Source organism: Eupeodes corollae, chromosome 2 (assembly GCF_945859685.1).
Source record: "Eupeodes corollae chromosome 2, idEupCoro1.1, whole genome shotgun sequence".
Classification (NCBI taxonomy): domain Eukaryota; kingdom Metazoa; phylum Arthropoda; class Insecta; order Diptera; family Syrphidae; genus Eupeodes; species Eupeodes corollae.
Window position 1 is genome coordinate 71,654,405 of NC_079148.1, and position 18,902 is coordinate 71,673,306.

General features: G+C 36.4%; 1 protein-coding gene across 5 annotated transcripts in view; it reads right to left on the bottom strand.

Moving 5' to 3' along the window:
• LOC129948440 (AMP deaminase 2) overlaps positions 1 to 18,902 on the bottom strand; it is a 108,473-nt gene that overhangs the window by 10,701 nt on the left and 78,870 nt on the right. For 2 of the 5 annotated variants that reach the window (XM_056059443.1, XM_056059442.1), the window contains exons 3-4: positions 4,752 to 5,050; positions 4,344 to 4,427 (exon numbers count right to left, since the gene is read on the bottom strand). In XM_056059443.1, the coding sequence (XP_055915418.1) occupies positions 4,344 to 4,427; positions 4,752 to 5,050 (383 nt within the window). Of the gene's footprint in view, positions 1 to 4,343; positions 4,428 to 4,751; positions 5,051 to 12,034; positions 12,138 to 18,902 lie in introns of those variants that run through there. The other 3 variants (XM_056059446.1, XM_056059444.1, XM_056059445.1) reach the window with 3 other exon arrangements.

Genomic DNA, 18,902 nt, shown 5'->3' on the forward strand with positions numbered 1-18,902 from the left:
AAACATCTGTGTCTTCATGCCTAATGACCATGGACAGAGAAGAGAGTTCGTTGAATGGATTATTGAACATCAACAAATGGACCCTGATTTTTCGAGCAAAATCATTCTAAGCGATGAAGCACATTTTCATCTTGATGGCTTTGTCAATCGCCAAAATTGCCGCATTTGGGGTTCGGAGAACCCACATGTGACTGTCGAAAAACAAATAAAAAGCAACGCGTGACTGTATGGTGTGGATTTTGGGCTGGAGGCATATTTGGGCCATATTTTTTTAAAAATGATGCTGGTCAAGCAGTGACTGTTACTGGTGCTCGATATCGCGACATGATTACACAGTTCTTTCTGCCAAAATTGGATGATATTGGTGTGTCCAATATGTGGTTTCAACAAGACGGTGCCACATGCCATACAGCCCGTGAAACAATTCAATTACTGCATGAGACATTTCCAGGTCGTGTACTCTCTCGTTTCGGTGATCAAAATTGGCCTCCTAGATCGTGTGATTTAACACCATTAGACTTCCCTTTAATGGGGTTATTTGAAATCACAAGTCTATGTCAACAAGCCCACAACCACCCGTGCATTAAAGGAGGAGATTCAACGCTGCATCAACGAAATTCAGCCACATTTATGCAGAATGGTGATGGAAAATTTCAACAAAAGAGTGCGCATGTTCATGCAAAGCCGTGGAGGCCATTTGTCCGATGTGTTATTTCATACATAACCCTATCCTATGTACTTTACGAGTCAATAAAAATATAACTATCAAAAGACTAAAAAAGGCGTTTTCTATTTAATTCAAACCTTGCGTTAATTTTGGGACACCCTTTAGCTTGCGATGTATATTAAGGTGTTTTAATAAGAGCGGAAAGCGAATCGCTTTTTAGAATAGGAAAACACAAATCTGCCATTAAAATTGATCCGCCGGGTTTTCTGCAATAGCCCTACTGTTTTGAGGCATGTCCAAAAGAGCATCGGATGATTTTTGCAAGAGAGCATGTTGCTCGGAGTAGCTCTTTTCGAAGGAAAATCGTTCTTTTCAGACGAAAAAAAGTTATTTTTTTTATTTCCTTGATCTGAGGAAATATGAGTTAATTTTAAAAAAGCATCATAACTTTACACTAGGTGCAATGTTGTGGGGAACTATAACCTACTATGGCACAATCTACTTCGAGCTTTTTTCCGCAGTAATGAATGGGAACAACTACAAATGTTTGCTGGAACGATCATTTCCGAAAATGACAAACATTTTTGGACCTCTGCCTTGAATTTTTTAATAAGACAATGCTCCTGTCCGCACTTCCAGGAAGTTAGAAGTTGCATTCATTTAGAAGACGTGAAACAATTGCCGATCCAAATATATTCACTGGAATTAAACATAATTGAAAACGTTTGGTTATGATTATCTCTTAACGTTTATGAAGGTTGCAGAGAATTTGAAGACGGTACACCTTAAACTAAGCTATTCGCCATCCGGTGCCGTGAAATAAAGTGAAGTGAAATAAGGCCAAATTTCAAAAATTTTATTTGTAAAGCCAATTTTGGACCGTTGATCTTATTACATTTCAACAAAGTGAAATAAAGTCGAATTGTTTTTTTTTTTCTTTTTAGCGGTGTGGTTTGTCATTAATGCAAAGAAACTTTCCATACTCTCAACCTTGCACTTACCCCAAATCTTATAGTATGCTTAAGCAGGGGGTTGCACCATGCCCTCTTTATATACTTCACCGTAAAAATAAGTTCGTCTTATTTTTTAAAAAGGCCAAGTTTTCAAAGATAGCCTTATTTCACCAGCACCCCGTCATGGCTGGGCCGAAATTTCTTACGATTATTAAAAAATACATGATTCTACTCCAAACCAATAGAGGTTATACAATGCCAATCACTAGGATGAGGCCACATATTTTTCAACCGATTTTCGGTCCGATACCTGTTGGAATTTGTTTAACCCGGAAAATTTTACTACATGAGAGTAGATACATATTTTCTTAAAACAAAGTGATACAATTATAGGGTTAATTAGAAAAGACCGTTGGAATTTCCCTACATTAATGAATGAGCTACCTAAAAAGGATATAAAAAAGTGAGTCACTAGGATGAGGCCATTGCGAATATTTCGTTGTAGAAGTTCAGACCAGCAATTTTTTCAAAATTTGGGTAACAATATTTAAGAACGTTTAACAAATAACTATTTTTATTAAATTTCAACTACAAATGGGTTCCGGAAAGACGTTGACAGTAGCAGAAAGAGGACAAATCGATGCTTTCAAGGAAATGGGACTCTCAAGCCGAGAAATAGCAAGGAAGCTCAACAGAAGTAAGACAGTTGTAAACAACTATCTTGCTGATCCTCAAAACTATGGAAAAAACCAAAAAGGGCGCACAGCCCAAGCAACAACATCCCGAAAATTCTACTCAATCAGCTACTAAAACAAGGTCCAAAATCGGATTATCAGCCAGTATTTCGACAGTCCGAAGGATAATAAGAAAAGATGGTACTATCCAGAGAAGAAAACTCAAAAAGAAACCTGTTCTAAGCAAGTACACAAGGAGCTTCGAATGAACATGTCTCTTGGGCAAGTCAATGGAAACGCGTCATCTTTTCGGATGAAAAAAAGTTTAGCCTTGACGGCCCCGATGGTTACAACTTTTATTTCCATGATTTAAGAAAAGAAGAACTAATTTTGGGAAGAAATCACAGCCGTACATCAGGTGTTATGGTGTGGGGAGCTATCACCTACTATGGCAAAATCGAATTGGAGTTTCTTTCTCTAACAATGAACGGAAACAGCTACAAATACTTGTTGGAACGCTCATTTCCGAAGATGAAAAATATTTTTGGACCTCTGCCTTGGATTTTCCAACAAGACAATGCCCCCATCCACACTTCCAGGGTTGTCAAAAGCTGGATTTTATCAGAAAACGTAGAGCTTTTGCCATAGCCACCCTATTCACCGGACTTGAACATAATCGAAAACGTATGGGCATGGCTATCTCGAAAAGTTTTTGAAGGCGCTAGACAATTTGAAGACAAGGACTCCTTAATTGAAGCTATCCGTGATGCCTGGGACTAGATTTCACTTGACTATTTAAAAAAACTTTATGATTCCATTCCAAACCGTCTAATAGAGGTCATATCGAAAAATGGGGGGCATTCTCATTATTAATTGAGAAAAAATTAATAAATAAATGTTTGAAAACCAAAAACTGTAAACATTTCTTTCATTTTTTGATATTTTATAAGATTTTTCATGTGGCCTCATCCAAGTGACGCACTTTTTCATACTGTTTTTAAGTAGCTCTTTAATTAATGTAGGGAAATTCCAACTGTTTTTTCTATTTAACCCCTTAATTTTATTACTTTTTTTTAAAGAAAATATCTACCTACTCAAATGTAGTAAATTTTTATTGGTACGAAATTTCCAGCAGGTATAAAGAACGAAAATCGGTTGAAAAATATGTGGGCTCATCCTAGTGATTGGCAGTGTATAAAAAATGGAGGAAAATCTAATAATTATTAATGTAAACAAAGCATTAAACATAAATGTTGTAAGATCATAAAATGAAAACAAACTTTATTTTTTCTAAAATTTTGAATGTGGCCTCATCCTAGTGAAGCACTTTTGTTGGATTTTCAAAGCTCGTTACCAATTTACTTCTAATTTAATAAACTTGTAAAGGAGAAATATCTATTTCAAGGTAGAAAACGTTTCCGGGTATAGAACTTCTACCAAGTATAAATAGGCGAAATCGAGTGTGGCCTCACCATATGGGTTCGCAGTGTATCATTAGCTAAAGACTAAAACGTGAAAAGTTTGATATGTAACCATTTTTATCGGAAAAAAGAAAACCACTTGGGTTTTTGCTTATCAATCGGGGACTTTTGTCCATTTTTTAAATTGGAAATGTTTAGAAACAATGCCTGTTCCATTGTGCTAAAATTTGGTTTAGCTCAGAAAGTCGTGTCAACAATCAAACTAGTTTATTTTTAATTTGTACGGCTTTGTTTACAATTCAAGCTTAAAATTCTTAAGAAATTTTGTAAAGATAATAAAATTCAATTGGTTTATAAAAGCCCAATAGATCTTTTTAAAAATAAGAATTTAATGGAAATTCTGACCCCTAATTTCCAAAAAAAAAGAAATAACGCTGAACAAGATAAAAATTTAATTTATTTATTTTAAAGCAAATTCTTGGTCAAATTAATGACAGGAGTAATAAAGAGCAAACGAAAAATAATAAAATAAAAATTAAAAACAAAACGTAAAAAGCAAAATAAACAAAATTATAGACTTAAAAAAAGCAAACAAAAAATAAAATTAAATCAAAACAAAATGACATGCCTCTCGCTAAGAATTCGCTTGACATTTCTTCGATAAACGAATTACCTTTCAATAGGTTGGGCAGACTGATCTTTCGAATAAGTTCTATAAAAATATGTTTAAAGAAAATAAAATTGTCGTTTTTTTTTCTGTCACAAAACCAAAACAAAAATAAATAATAAAAACAAATAAAATGAGAAAAATAAAACAGATTTAAAAATAGAAGATAAACTTTAAAAATAGTGCCATTTGTAGCATACAAGTTTAATTATCATAAATATTAGAAATCGTGACTTCAGTGACGAAAAAATTAAATAAATTCTTTAAAACTTGAATAGGTCTTTCCTTTTTTTTCATATTTTTGGTGGTGGAGAAATTATATCGTAATGCATTTTAATATTTTTTTAATTTGTTAAATTAAAACATTACCTGCGATGGTTTTACGATCCTCGTATTCAATGTGGTTGAAACGATCGCGTTCGTGAACAGTTTTCAAGAAACGAGATGTTGTCGTCGGAAATGACTGCTCAGATTGTGACATATAGCGTGCTCGAAGTTCCAATGCTTGTATCAAAAGTGTTGATGCACGTTCCAAATCTTCCAAGGGCACACCACTGGTGTCTTCGCCAGAGATTGAAACTCGCTGAAAATTGGGCACAAAGTCATGTTCATCTATGGGCAAGCGATCGTCAACTGTGTCGGCTATAACAGACAATCCACTTTTTCCTCTGAAAAGAAAATTGCATTCAAATTAATATTTTTAATCAATTCTAAAAAAATAAAAGTCAGAAAACGACTAAAACAATTCAGTTGAATTAAAGGTTTATAAACTATGAAGTAGTTATTTTAACTTTTGGACAGTTTTGAGTGAAATATTCACTTTTTATAGTTTTTAACTTAAATAAAGTTATTTAAGTGACTGTTGATCTTAGATACTTTTAGGAGTTTTTATTAAAAAATTCAGTATTCAATTTGGAATTAAAATTATTATTTTTGTGTACAGAATTCTTATACTGTTTTTTGTGTATATCTGAAAGTACAAAACTTGTCAAACTCACAGCTGAATATTATTCTATATTTATCTTTGATGTTACTAATGAACAGGTTCAAAAAACATAAGAGCCTTCATTATAAGTCAACTGCATTCTTTGAAATTAAATTTTCACCAAGGCAAATAGTTAGTTTAAGTGTCATAAATTTCAAACTCCGAACTTTACTTCACTAACTTCTTTCTAATTTCTGTTAATCATGCACAAGCTTCTAAAAACAACAACACACAACACTCGTTGAGCAAGCCACAAGTCCATCGCTATTTAATTTTTATTTTGTAAGAAACTTATTAATTATTCCCTTTAAAATTTGGGAATTACAGCTTTCAATTAAATGAAAAAAAAACATGATGAACTGTCATTTTGACATAAGTAGATTTGACTCGACAGTTAGGTAGATTTTTCTTGACTTACTTTCCAGTCAACTTTCCAATAAAGTTGCCTTAATTGGAAGGGATATTTTTTGGCAGCTGACCAATAAGATACTAGAAACTTGCCTTACCTAACTTGTAACTTGTCTTCTGAACCTTTCATTTGAAAGTTCACTTAAAGTAAGGAATTAAATAAGTTTTTAAAGGGTAGAAAATAAGGTACAAAATGATTGTTTTTTTTTTCAACCTGGAAAATTTGTAAATAAATTGTGCTCATAACAATTAAATACATAGGAACAAAATATTTTGAAGCGTATAGGTAGGTAGCTAGAAATGGCGATCTCAAGGCAGCCTAGCCTGAAATCCAATTAGCGCTGTAGTGCGCCGTTTTGATACCAAAAACTCCTTTGACCTGTGATAGAAAGGGAAAGATTTATAGAGAAGCTTTATAGAGATTATGTTAGAGCCATTTTGTCACATGATTCCCTTATTGCCAGCAGTTCAGCCTGAAAAACGCTAGCAAAGTCAGGAAGCCTAAAGGATTTAGCTACATTTAGGGACTCAGAAAAGATCCCAGAACCAACTCCGCACTCCCTCTTTGAGCCGTCAGTAACCTATCGACACGATGTCATCCTCCCAATCTTCTCTGGATGGGAAAATAACTTTAAAACCCTTACTAAGGCTCAAAGTAGGAGTGCAATAGTCAGTGTCTACCGAGACAATATCTGAGGAAATAAATTTCGTTGTGTTGCTGGGACTATAAGGTTTTCACAACCAGCTGTTTAAATTCCTTCAGCCTGATAGCGCTGCAGGAAATTGTGCATTTAATAATAAGGTCGATTGGTAGAAGATCCAAAATAACGTTTAAGGCGTCCGTTGGGCAGGTACGCATGGCCCCTGTGGTGCCCACGCAAGCAGTTCTCTGAACCTTCTTTAGCTTATCAATATTATAGGCTTTGCTAAGAGCAGGCCACCACACAATCGAACCATATGTTAATATTGGACGTACTACGGCTGTGTATGTCCATAAAATCATCTTCGACTGAAGTCCCCACTTTTTGCCGAAAGTTTTGCTGCAGGCGTAGAAGGCAACACAGACCTTCGAGTATAACTCCCAAATATTTTGCACTGGAAGACAATGATAGGATTTGACCGTTAAGTCGAGGTAGCGTGAAGGGCGGTACTTTAGTTTTGGTGGTAAGGAGCAACAATTCAGTTTTACTTTGGTTAACTCCTAGTCCACAACTCGTGGCCCAGCTGCTAACTTTCTTCAAAGCTGACTCCGTGATTTCACTAATCACAGAGGTTTACTTTCCTGTCACTAATAGCACCAAATCATCCGCCTTCACTCCACATCTCTCTAATTTACCGAGAATTGTATCCATGACCAGAAGCCATAGAAGAGGCGAAAGGACACCACCCTGGGGTGTTCCCCTACTCACGTGATTTGTTGCGATTGTATTGCCTAGAGTGGCTCGAATCTATCCTACCACTGAGCATGGAATCGAATGAAGTCTTCTACACCGAACTTATCGAGCGATTCTTTTATGGATTCGGTAAGGCAGTGTTAAAAGCACCTACTATGTCTAAGAAGGTGACAAGAGTGAATTCTTTATAATGGATTGTTTGTTCTACAGTACGCACTACCTAATGGAGGGCAGTCTCCGTAGATTTGCGCTTAAGAAAAGCATGCTGAGAGCTTTCGAGAGGTCGTCCAACTAGGATTTTTCTAATATGGTAATCAAGAATGCGCTACAAGGTTTTAAGCATAAAAGATGTTAAGCTTATTGGTTTCAAATCCTTCGCGGATTCGTGACCTCGCCTACCCACTTTCGGCATAAAAACTACTTTGACCTGTCTCCACGACATGGGCACATGTTTGAGAAGGAGGCATCCTTTGAAAATTTGCATGCAACTTTTGAAGCATAACTGGCAGTATGCCATCCATGCCTGGGGATTTATATGGAGAAAAAGTATTGATGGCCCACAAAATATTTTCTCTGGTTATAACGGAATTGACTTGCTCCACATGAACTACGTTTAGCTCTGTGGTTTCAAGCGGTTCGAGGATATCACTCTCGCAACCCGGAAAGGGCGTCTTCATCAGTAGCTCAAGAGATTCGGCTGGAGAGGCTGTCCAGGTTCCATCAGGCTTTTTTAGAAATGAAGGATTACAATGTTCCTTCGATAAAACTTTGCTGAGCTTTGCGGAGTCCTTTATGTCTTCGATTGATTGACAGCGTATACTCTATACTCACGGTTGCCAGTTTGGTCGTTTACGACCAAATTTGGTCATAATTTTCTTACTTGGTCGCATGGTCATCTCTTATTTCATTTGGTCTTGTAAATTTTTTCAAGTGGCAACCGTGATCATAATACAGCTGTGGACAACTAATTAGAAACATTACTTGCTTCCCATTTCCACGTTCACTTTATCATGTGTGACTAGAATAGCGGTATCCAAAACGGTGTAATGCAAGCGTTATTAGATAATTGTTTGAAAAAGCATCATTTGTGCATAAGTCTTTGCAAAGTACACAATATAATCAAGGTAGAGTGTAGAAAGTGTTCGTTTCAACAGGTCAACTAATTAGAAACAGTTAAATTGCATTTGATTTGGGTGAAATAAAAATTATCTTTTTATTTTGCATTGGTAAGTAGAAAATTCTGAATTGTCTGCAAGAGTTTTTAAACAATAATTTTTAGATTTTGGAGGTAATTGCAATGGGAAAATTAAAGATCTATGATCCTCCTACAAGGATAGCGATTTTTGAGCTTTGGAAGCTTAAAATGTCTTATAGAGCAATTGCATCTCAAATGAACTGTTCTTTAAAGAAAGTTTTCAATGCAATTAAGCTTTTTCAAAACTTCGGGACTGATAAAAATGTACCTCGTAAAAAACGGGCCCGTAAGACAAGCTGCCAAATAGATCGAGCAATTAGTAGGCTGGTTAAAAATTACCCAAAAATAGGCTCCACAGAGATACAACGCCAACCCTCGGTTTCATTCGATGTCCCGATGGTCGTGTTTCTCGGAGGAAACCATTAGTAACCGCAAGGCAACGTAGTCATAGAATAGAGTTCGCAAGATCACACGACAACTGGAGAACAAACGAATGGAAGTACATAGTGTGGAGTGACGAAACTAAAATAAATAGGATCGGCCAAGATGGTGCACGTTATGTCCGAAGGCCTTAATACGTTTTGCCAATAATTAAGCATGGAGGCGGCTCGCTTAACATTTGGGGTTATTCCTAGTGGTGTGGAGTTGGCCCAATCCATCGAATCGATGGAACGCTGACAGCCTTTAAATACATTGACATTCTTAAGGAACGATTGGTAGATTGGGCCGATGAAAACATGCCAGTGATATGGAAGTTTCAGTAGGACAAGAGTTCTTTAGGGACCAATCGATAACAGTTCAGGAATGGGCATCATCAAGTGCAGACCGGATAGAGCATCTTGGGGAAGGCTGTACCCGAAGAGCAGTGCAGGGGGCTTATTTCATCAATGGAACGAAGATATCGGGAAGTTTTAAAGAAAAAAGGTTTCGCAACAAGGTATTTAACATAAATGTAAGGTAAATGATATTATAAAGTTATAAATTATATAATAAGATACGATTTTTCTCTTTGTTTTTAATTAGTTGTTAACCAATAAACGATGTGTTTTCGCAGAAACTGCCATATGAAATAAATGTTATGTTTGAGAAATAAAATCGGTATTTCTACCGTTACATAATGGATTAAAAAAATAACTATGGTTAATGGAAGACTATTTTGTTAACAACACAACATACATTTTGGGTAAAGAAGAGATTAAGTTAGTTGAACTTCTAAGACAAATTGTTAATTAAGTCAAGAATATGCGAAAATAAATCGGATCATTAGATTAGAAGCACATAGAATAAATGAAAATAAAATGCAGTTATTCATATTTTGTTTAAGTTTTTTGGGTTTTATAATGTGTGCTGCCACCAGCCTTTAAGATGACTTCAAAAATAAATTCTATCTTTTAGGGATTTATAAAGAGATTCCAAGTAGTCCAGTGAAAACTCACTCCAGGCCAATTTGATACCATGAATAAGCGCTTCCTTGTCATCGTATTGCTTCCCTTCCTCATACACCTTACGTGTAAGCCAGCCCCACACATTTTTCATTATGTTAAGGTCCGGGGAATATGGTGGCCAAGGCAGCAAGTAGATGTTTTGCTTTGCAATGAAGGATCTTAGCTCTCGGGCTGTGTGTATCGGAGCGTTGTCCTGCTGAAAAATCCATGAAATTGATCTAAAAAGCTCGGTAATTTTCGGGAATACTGATTCTAGCAAGGCTTTGTAGGTTTTTCCATTACTATCTAGGACTACCAAGTCTATAGTGCCATAAAACGAAATTGAGCCCCAGACCATAACGCCTCCTTCTCTGCTATGGTGACCGTTTAAAAACCGCTCCTCTTTCCTCATGTCATGGAAATAATAATTATAACCATCTGGTCCATCTAGGTTAAATTTTTGTTCGTCGGAAAAAGTAACCTTCCGCCAATCATTTGTAGTCATTGAATTCTGCACATCCCAGCTCATGTGATCTTTCGCAAAACACAGGCGTTGCTTCTTTCTTGCGTCATTAAGTGGTGTTTTGTTTTTAAGCTTCAGGCGCTTTATGTGTTTAGCATTGCGGATCGTGCGTTTGATAGTCGATAAGCTGGCCTTAACATTTGCTTTATCCCTAATTTTAGCTGCCGATAAAGATGAGTTTGACGCTATTCTAATTATATTTCGCGTTTCGCGAAGTGTTAAGGCAGAGGAAGTGTTTCCTTTATAATTTTTTAGATACGACGATGGATTTTTTAAATAGTTGCTGACGCAATGATCACTTCGATTTATTTTTCGGGCTATAGCACGGCATGAAAGACCTTCAGAGTAATAAACATCTATTCTTGCCATTTCTTACACTGTCAAACATTTGTTCTTGCCCATTTTTATTACAACTCAATAAACAACAATTAATTTATGAAATGCACCGTTTATACCGAAAATAAAATGAATTCACTTCACAAGACAACGTTTATATGTTCACTGCTTCCAATCTTATGACCCGATTTATTTTCGCATATTTTCGACTCAATTGACAATTTGTCATAAAAGATTCGTTAGCTAATTCTCTAATATTCCCAAATTTTACATTTTGTTGTTAACAAAGTAGTTTTCATTTGCTATAGTTGTTTTTTTTCTAATCCACCATGTAACGGGAGAAATATCGATTTTACTTCCCAAAAATGCCTGCTTCTAATCTTATGACCCGCAGTGTATTTAGAAAAAAAAATATTTTTGCAAGAAAAAAAAAAACACAGATACTGCTTTAAAAGTGAATTCAATTTGTGTTTCTAATTAGTTGTCCACATTAAATTAAAGAATTAAAATCCACAAAATTCAAATTTCCACATTTTTTTTTGTAATAAACACACACTCAAGGGGATATTACTACCCTTATTATGCAGAGGCACAGTGTGAGCACTAGGAAAAGGGAGAGGGTTTAAAAGGAGATGTCGGTGCACATTGGTTTTGAAATCCTAAATATTGCAATGACTAGGAAAGACAGAGTGTGGTAAGGTATTCCACATTCGCGTAGTACGGCATAAGAACGAATCTTTTGTATTTGACAGTACGGCTTTTAAAAATTCCAATCTTAACTTCCAGTTTTAAATAACTCTTTAATTTCATATTGTATAAGGAGAAAACAACAAAAAGTAAGTTAGTTCATTAGCAAAGGTTGAAAGCGTTGGCTACGTGGTAAAATTCCAATTTATAAACCTAGTAAATAAGTAGTATTATTAAGTGAAGCAAATAAAGTGAATTATAGTTACTATTATAAATACTACAATTTCTTCAAATTTTAAACAGAAGACTTCGAATAGTCAGATTCTATATCAAATTCTTACACATTATTCACACAGAAAAGGAATCTTTCTTCTGCCATAGGCCTTTTCTTGGTCTAAACTATAACACAAAAATTAAGTAGCAAAATTTTACAAATTCCCCGAATCAGAGAAAACCAAAATCCGATTAAAACATTCAATTCAAATATCAAACTCTTGTAAAACCCGAGTTTATTAGGATACTTAACACTCTAAAACCCAATAAAAACTGATGAACATTCTAAAAACCATCAAACAAAATAAGCTACAGTACTTTTGTCGATGTAGCTTCTCAACAAGGTGTTTCACATATCCGAACCATTTTCAATAAATTTTGATTGAATTTAATTTGATATTTTAAAGAGAAAGAAAAAAGGAATTACCTGCCATTATGAAAATTGTAAGAGTCATTGACAAACGACATTTTATTGCTTTGATACGTCACTCGACTTGGCTCAAAAAAAAAGAAAACTGCAACCGTTAATAAATTTTACAACAGCAGCGCAAAGGAGCACCTTTAACATAGGAACACAAATATGCTATAAGTCATCATAGAAGAAACAAAAACATAAATAAAACCAAAATTATAATTTTTTATTTTAGCCTTAAGTCAGAAGGCCACTAAAATACTGTTCTATAGGCACATTATGTACATAAGCACAGGTATCTAAGGCAAATTTCTAATAGATGGCATAATAAATAATGATTAATTTACTCATGTATTTACTTTTATATTCATAGATAAAAATGGATGTCAATAAATAAATTCTAGCACTAAAAGTGTTTTAATTGAAAAATTCAAAAAACTAAATTCGCATGAAAGACTCTTTTGTCCTTATTCCAAAGTTCAGGGCCGGATTTATTTAGGGTAAAGTTCATATTTTTGGTTTTATTAATCCCCTCTACATAGATGGTTTGTGTGCATTGTGCAAAGAGATACTTAATTTAAAGGGGTGTAGAGCGAAAACGGCTAAGCTAAACGAATGAAAACAAATTTGATAAACAAAATTAGAAAAAAAATAAATAGTTAAATACTTTTTAATATTTACAAAAAACAACCCTAAATATGTTGATATAAAATATTCATTTACTGCGTTTTTCTGCAAATGGCTACATTTGGGCACCGAAATGTCATTTTGACAATTCCAAATTCTCAGAAGGAAAAATGGAGAGAGAGCATGATAAGCGTGCGGTCTAAGATGTTGAGAGTATTAGGAGCAGAAATGAAGTTCGAAAGTTTTATGAGTAGGTGAAACGAAATTTACAAGTTCATAAACCTCGAAACGAAGGCTGCAAAGACGAAAGTGGAAACATCATATGGAAGGACTTCTTCTGCAGACTGTATAACGACGACAACGACAAACCAAATTAAGCTGTCAGGCAGAATGATCCATTCAATATTGACGACGAAAGCCAAAAATCCTGTCTTCCCGACTTAGACGAACTAGAGATTGCCATATCTAAACTAAAGTGCCAACAAAGCCGCTGGAGCAGACGGGCTTAAATACCGAGCTTTTTAAAGTAGTTGGAGATAATGTGGTTAGGAGCATGCTAAAGCTTATCTGTAAAATATGTTCCACGGAAAGCATGCCCGATAAATTTAACTGCAGTATTGTTTGCCCGATACTGAAAAAAGGAGACCATCTAAGCTGCAGCTGCACCAACTTAAGAGGGATCAGTCTCCTTAACTTCGCGTTCAAAATCTGTTGTAATATGAGAGCGTCTGAAACCCACCATCAAAAACCTTCATCAGTGTGGAGTTAGACCAGAAAAGTCGAAACTTGATCAGATATTCACATTACGGCAGATCCTGGAAAAATTCAAGAACATAAAATCGACACAAACCATCTTTGCATCGATTTCAAGGCTGCATATGACATACATACACGATTTACAGAGACATACTGTATAAAGCCATGTCTAGTCAAGGCATTCGTAGGTTTGTACAGAATGACCTGTAGAATTCGCTCTGCTCCCTAAAGTTTGGAAACAATGTAAGCGAACCCTTTGATGTCAAAAAAAGCTTTAGACAAGGTGATACGATGTGATGATTTCTTCAACATCGTCCTTGGAAGAATAGTGCAGAGCTCTCACGTGTTGACATTAGAGCCACTAGGTTAGGTTAGGTTGGGTTATAGTGGCTGTCCAAGATGGAAATGGACACACTTGGGCCAGTTTAATGGCCCATTTTGATACCACATGAATCTTGAGGCTTCCTCCTAAGCTCAATGGAACCAGCTTGAGTCCCTTACGAAACGTGAGAGGCTGATTATACCGATATGATTTAGATCGTTTAGATCGTTAAAGAAGAATTCTCCTAGGTAATTCTTGCGTTTTCGAGCTAGAGCAGGGCATGTGCAGAGAAGATGAAGAACCGTTTCTTCCTCTTCTTCGTCCATATAACTTCTGCAAAAGTCATTTGAGAATACGCCTAGTCTCGTGGCGTGCTTTCCTATTAGACAGTGTTCGGTTATGAAACCTATTATCGAGCTTATATGCGATCTACTTAGAGAGAGCAAGCACCTTGAACGTTTTGAATCCAGTGTTGGCCATATGCCATATATGATGTTGTTCCACCTGGTGCCTGCCCTCCTCACAGCGTCTTGCATTAGCAGCAGTTTACAAGTAGCGATTTGTATGCCAGTACTTGCCATACGTGGTAGGATGGGCTGTACTGTACCGTTCCTGACGAGTTCATCTGCCTTACAGTTACCTGGATTGTCTCTATGGCCCAGCACAAAGCAAAGGTGAATATTAAACTGTGCGCCATCTCCATTAGAGATGATCGACAGTTATGGACTGTTATAGAGTTTGTAGAGACATAGTCAAGAGATTTGATAGCGGCCTGGCTATCAGAGAAAATACGGATATCAGATGTTGATATCACGTTTTCTTTGAACCAAGACAAGACTTCTTCTATCGCCAAAAGTTCCGCCTGGAACACGCTACAATGATAGGGAAGGCGGAATGAGAGACTTAATTTCCGTCGTTCAGAGTACACACCTCCACCAACCCCTTCTTTTGTTTTTGACCCATCTGTGTAAAAATGGATTGACTCATCCTCCAAGAATGTTCTATCTTCCCAAAAAGATCTGCGAGGTGTAGAAATCTGGAAATTTCTGTCGAATTGCAGTTGGGGGATGATGTAGTCTGTGTACTTTTGAATTGATTCTAAAAACCTAAGAATTACGGAGTGGCCAATGTTGTTATTAGTCCACTGCTACGAAGCTTTGAGGCGAATAGCGGAGCTTGCAGCTATTTGTTTGCTAAATATGTCAAGAGGTGTAAGGTAGAGCAAGGTGTCCAGTGCCGCATACGGTGTCGTGCGAAGCGATCCGCTTATACATAGGCAGGCTGAACGTTGGACTTTATTTAACTTATCCCTGTTTATACCTTTCTCTAAAGCAGTCCACCATACTGCTACACCGTGATTCTGGGTTGTAAACCCCATTTATTACCAATGGCTTTTTTGCAAGAAAAGAGAGCTACAGGAGCGTTTTTGACTCTTTCCTATGTAGTTTTTTGTCTAAGACACGACCCAGGTATTTAGCCTCGTCTGAGAATTTTAATTGGATTCCTTTAATATAGGGTTGACAAATGGAATTTTGTATCTCCTCGAAAATAAGACCAGATCAGTTTTGTGTGGGTTAACACCCAGTCCACACCTATCAGCCCAAACTATTAGTCTGTCCAAGGTATTTTGTAAGAGTTCTTTTAGGATTTTAAGATGCTTTCCTGAAACTGCTATAGCAACGTCATCCGCATAGGCTATCACTCTGAAGCCCTCCGCATCCAGACTAGTTAAGATTTCATTCACCACTAGGTTCCAGAGGAGAGGGGATAGAACACCACCTTGCGGCGTCCCTCTACTAACGAATCGTCTACCAGAAGAGTTGCCCAGTTTTGAGTTAATTATTCTGCTAGTAAGCATTAAATGAATTAACTCCCGAAGCGAACTCTCTACATTTAGAGATGTCAGTGCAGAAGTGATTGCAGATGTGTCCACGTTGTTAAGGGCACCTTCGATGTCAAGGAAAGCAACCATAGTGAACTCTTTATAATGGAGGGAATATTCGATGGTGCGTACTAAAGTGTGTAACGCTGTTTCCACCGATTTACCTTTACAGAAGGCATGTTGAGACGAAGACAGAAGTCTTGTATCGATACGTTCCCTTAAATGGATATCAATCAATCTTTCCAAGGTCTTAAGAAGTATTGATGATAGACTTATAGGTCGTAGATCTTTAGGATTGACTTGGGAGCATTTACCTGCTTTAGGTATAAAAACCACTTTAACTTCTCTCCATGCCGAGGGAACATGGACCAGGTAAAGACAGCTGGTAAAAATTGCCTCAAGAATTGAGCCACTATCTTTTAAAAGTCTGTTCAATTATTGGCGTATGCTGATGACATTTTGAGTTTTTCTTTTTTAGTTTAGGGCAGAGCTCAAACTGTCAAAAAAATAATTCCGTTTTTTTTAGGTGTGATCGTTCAGAGCTTCAAATTCGTGTTTCTTTTTTAGTTCTGAACATATTAAGAGCGCGCTCTTGGAGCTCAGAATAAAATAACAGAGTAAACGGAGTAAAATGCTGAACACAAGCAATTTGATATTTGAAGGCCGGAAAATTAAAAAAATCATCGTCAAAACAATAAAAATGGCGGAAGATGGTAGTCGGTCTAGTGCAGAAGGTAAGATTATTTAGAAAAAAACTAATTGCATATAGAATTTTTTTCGAATCGTAACAGTTTAGTGCTTTAGTTGTTTCATAATTAAATCGGAGAGCTCTGGACAAACTCTGCTCAGAACTCTACTCTACACTACTCTGTTCGCTCAGACTCTGCTCAGTGCTCAGCTCTGAACTAAAAAAGAAAAACGCCAATTGGCCTTATCGGAAGAGCTCTGCTTCATGTCAATGGAGCTTTTGTGTGTATTGAAACAAGGCGTACAAAATTATTTTTGCGGTTAATGAGGGCAAAACACAGTACTCGCTGTAATTAAGAAAGGATCTAAAACACCGACGTCAAAACATCATCGACAGACGTAACTTTGTGGTAGTTAAGGACTTTATCTACCTAGGTTTCGCTATGAATGCAGAAAACAACATCAGCGCTCATATCAAACTAAGAATTACTCTTGCTATTTCTTTGGGTTAAGAATGCTATTAAGAAGTGCAGGAGAAGACGGAACGACGAGCTGTACGGGTTATACTGCAACGTAGACTTAGCCAGAAGGGTAAAAGTCCAACGACTGAGATAGCTGTGTCACGTAAAACGCATGTAAACCAATGCACCGGCCAGGAAAGTCTTCGAATCCACGCCCACCGGACAGCGAAGTAGGAGAAGGCCGATGATTAAGTGGCACGCACAAGTCAAAAATGACCTCACCCAATTTGCAGTGCGCAACTGGAGACATCTAGCTAGGGACTGAGCTAAATGGAAAAGATTGTTAGGTGAGGCTCTTGTTCACACAGGAATGTCGCACAATTTTAAGAAAGTCCTGTTTTTTATTTATTTGTTTTAGTTTCCTTTACCCCTTACAAATTTCAATAAGAAATCCGGCCATGTAAGGACTCAGGTAGAGTCATTACACCCAATTGCTCTTAATAATTGACAAGAAAATGATATTTTTAATTTCTGATTAATTCTTCTTACTGTTATTATGTACAATGTTTATACTTGTAAACCCTTTTGCTTAAAGAGAAATTTTGACTTATGATCAAGGCGCGTGCAAAATTTACAACACTATTGCGTTTCAAATCGTTTTAATGACACAATTACTATTTTATATACTTTGGTGCACATCCTTACCCTACAAAATGTTGTTCTTTTATTTTTTCGTTTTTGTTCTATTTTGTCTGTTTTTCATTTTTGTGTTTGGTAAATGACAAAATATCGTGCAACACGAAGTAAGGGCACACAGACACTTGGATTAGAATAAGTTGTCACAAAGTTTGAATGTGCCTCTTTATGACTTATGCCCTCTTGTTTATCCCAATTGAACAATATACGAAAGAAAACTTGATGATGGCGTGTTGGTTTTCCCAACTTTTCGTGAATCTTTTGTCACTTAAAGTGGCATGAAAATTCCATTTGGCACAACAATATGTACGGGTTTGGTATGCAGGTATTTCTGGTGGTAAATTTGACGTAACAATAGGAATTGGTTAAGTGAAAAGATAAATTATTTCGAAAAAAGGATAAGGAAGTTTTTGGTGTGTCATTTAAATCAGCCACAGTCATTTTTTTCGAGAATAAAATACGTAAACAAAACTTATCAAACAAAAGTTTTTAATTTTCTCAATTGAACAATTACGAACTTTTAAAGTGCCATTAAGAAGAGAAACTATGTGGTATTTGTGAAGAAAATTACTTAAACACAAATTAAGTATGAATAAAACTTTAGTTAGATTACACAGACTTGCTTCTGAAAAAACATAGATATAAATTTAAAAAATGTACACTACACTTTAATTGTTTTTGACTGTGCCCACTTTACTCTTGTAATTGGAAAGAACGAAAACAAGCAACTTTTACTCAGATGGACCAAAAATAAAAGAAGGGGTTGATGGAGGTGATCTGAAGAACTGAATCATTGTAGCGTGTTCCAGGCCGAACTTTTGGCGACTAAAGAAGTCTTGTCCTGGCGTGATATCAACATCTGATATCTGAATGTTCTTAGTATCTACAAACTCTAGAACAGTCTTTAACTGTCGATATCCCCAATGGAGATGGCACAACAGTTTAACATTCACTATTGATTGGAGACATTAAAGGAAATTATTTTTTGTAGTACCCGGGCATGATGGTCAGTACGTTGGACTGCCATGCCAGAGGTCTTGGGTTCGATCCCTGCCTATACCATCTTAAGTCTTTTCACGGGTAATGCCTCTTGCGAGGAATTGACAAATTCTCCATGAACTCTTGTCATGAATAAGTGCTTTCTCAAATTAGCCGTTCGGATTCGGCATATAAACTGTAGGTCCCTTCCATTCCTGATAACCTTACTCGCAAACAGGAATAGGTGAGAGTTGTAAGTCACTAGGGCCTAGGGCATACACAAAAATACTGCAATCGCGAGTTCGCTTGTGTTAAATGCGAAGGCAGACATGCTACTAAAAATTGTCCCATGGGCAGAGAACAGAAAGCGAAATGTGTTAATTGTCAAGGCAATCATCCTGCAAGTTACAGAGGATGTCCAGTAGCAAAAAAGTTCCAAGACACAAAAAGAAAAAAACAAAACTGGGAACAAGT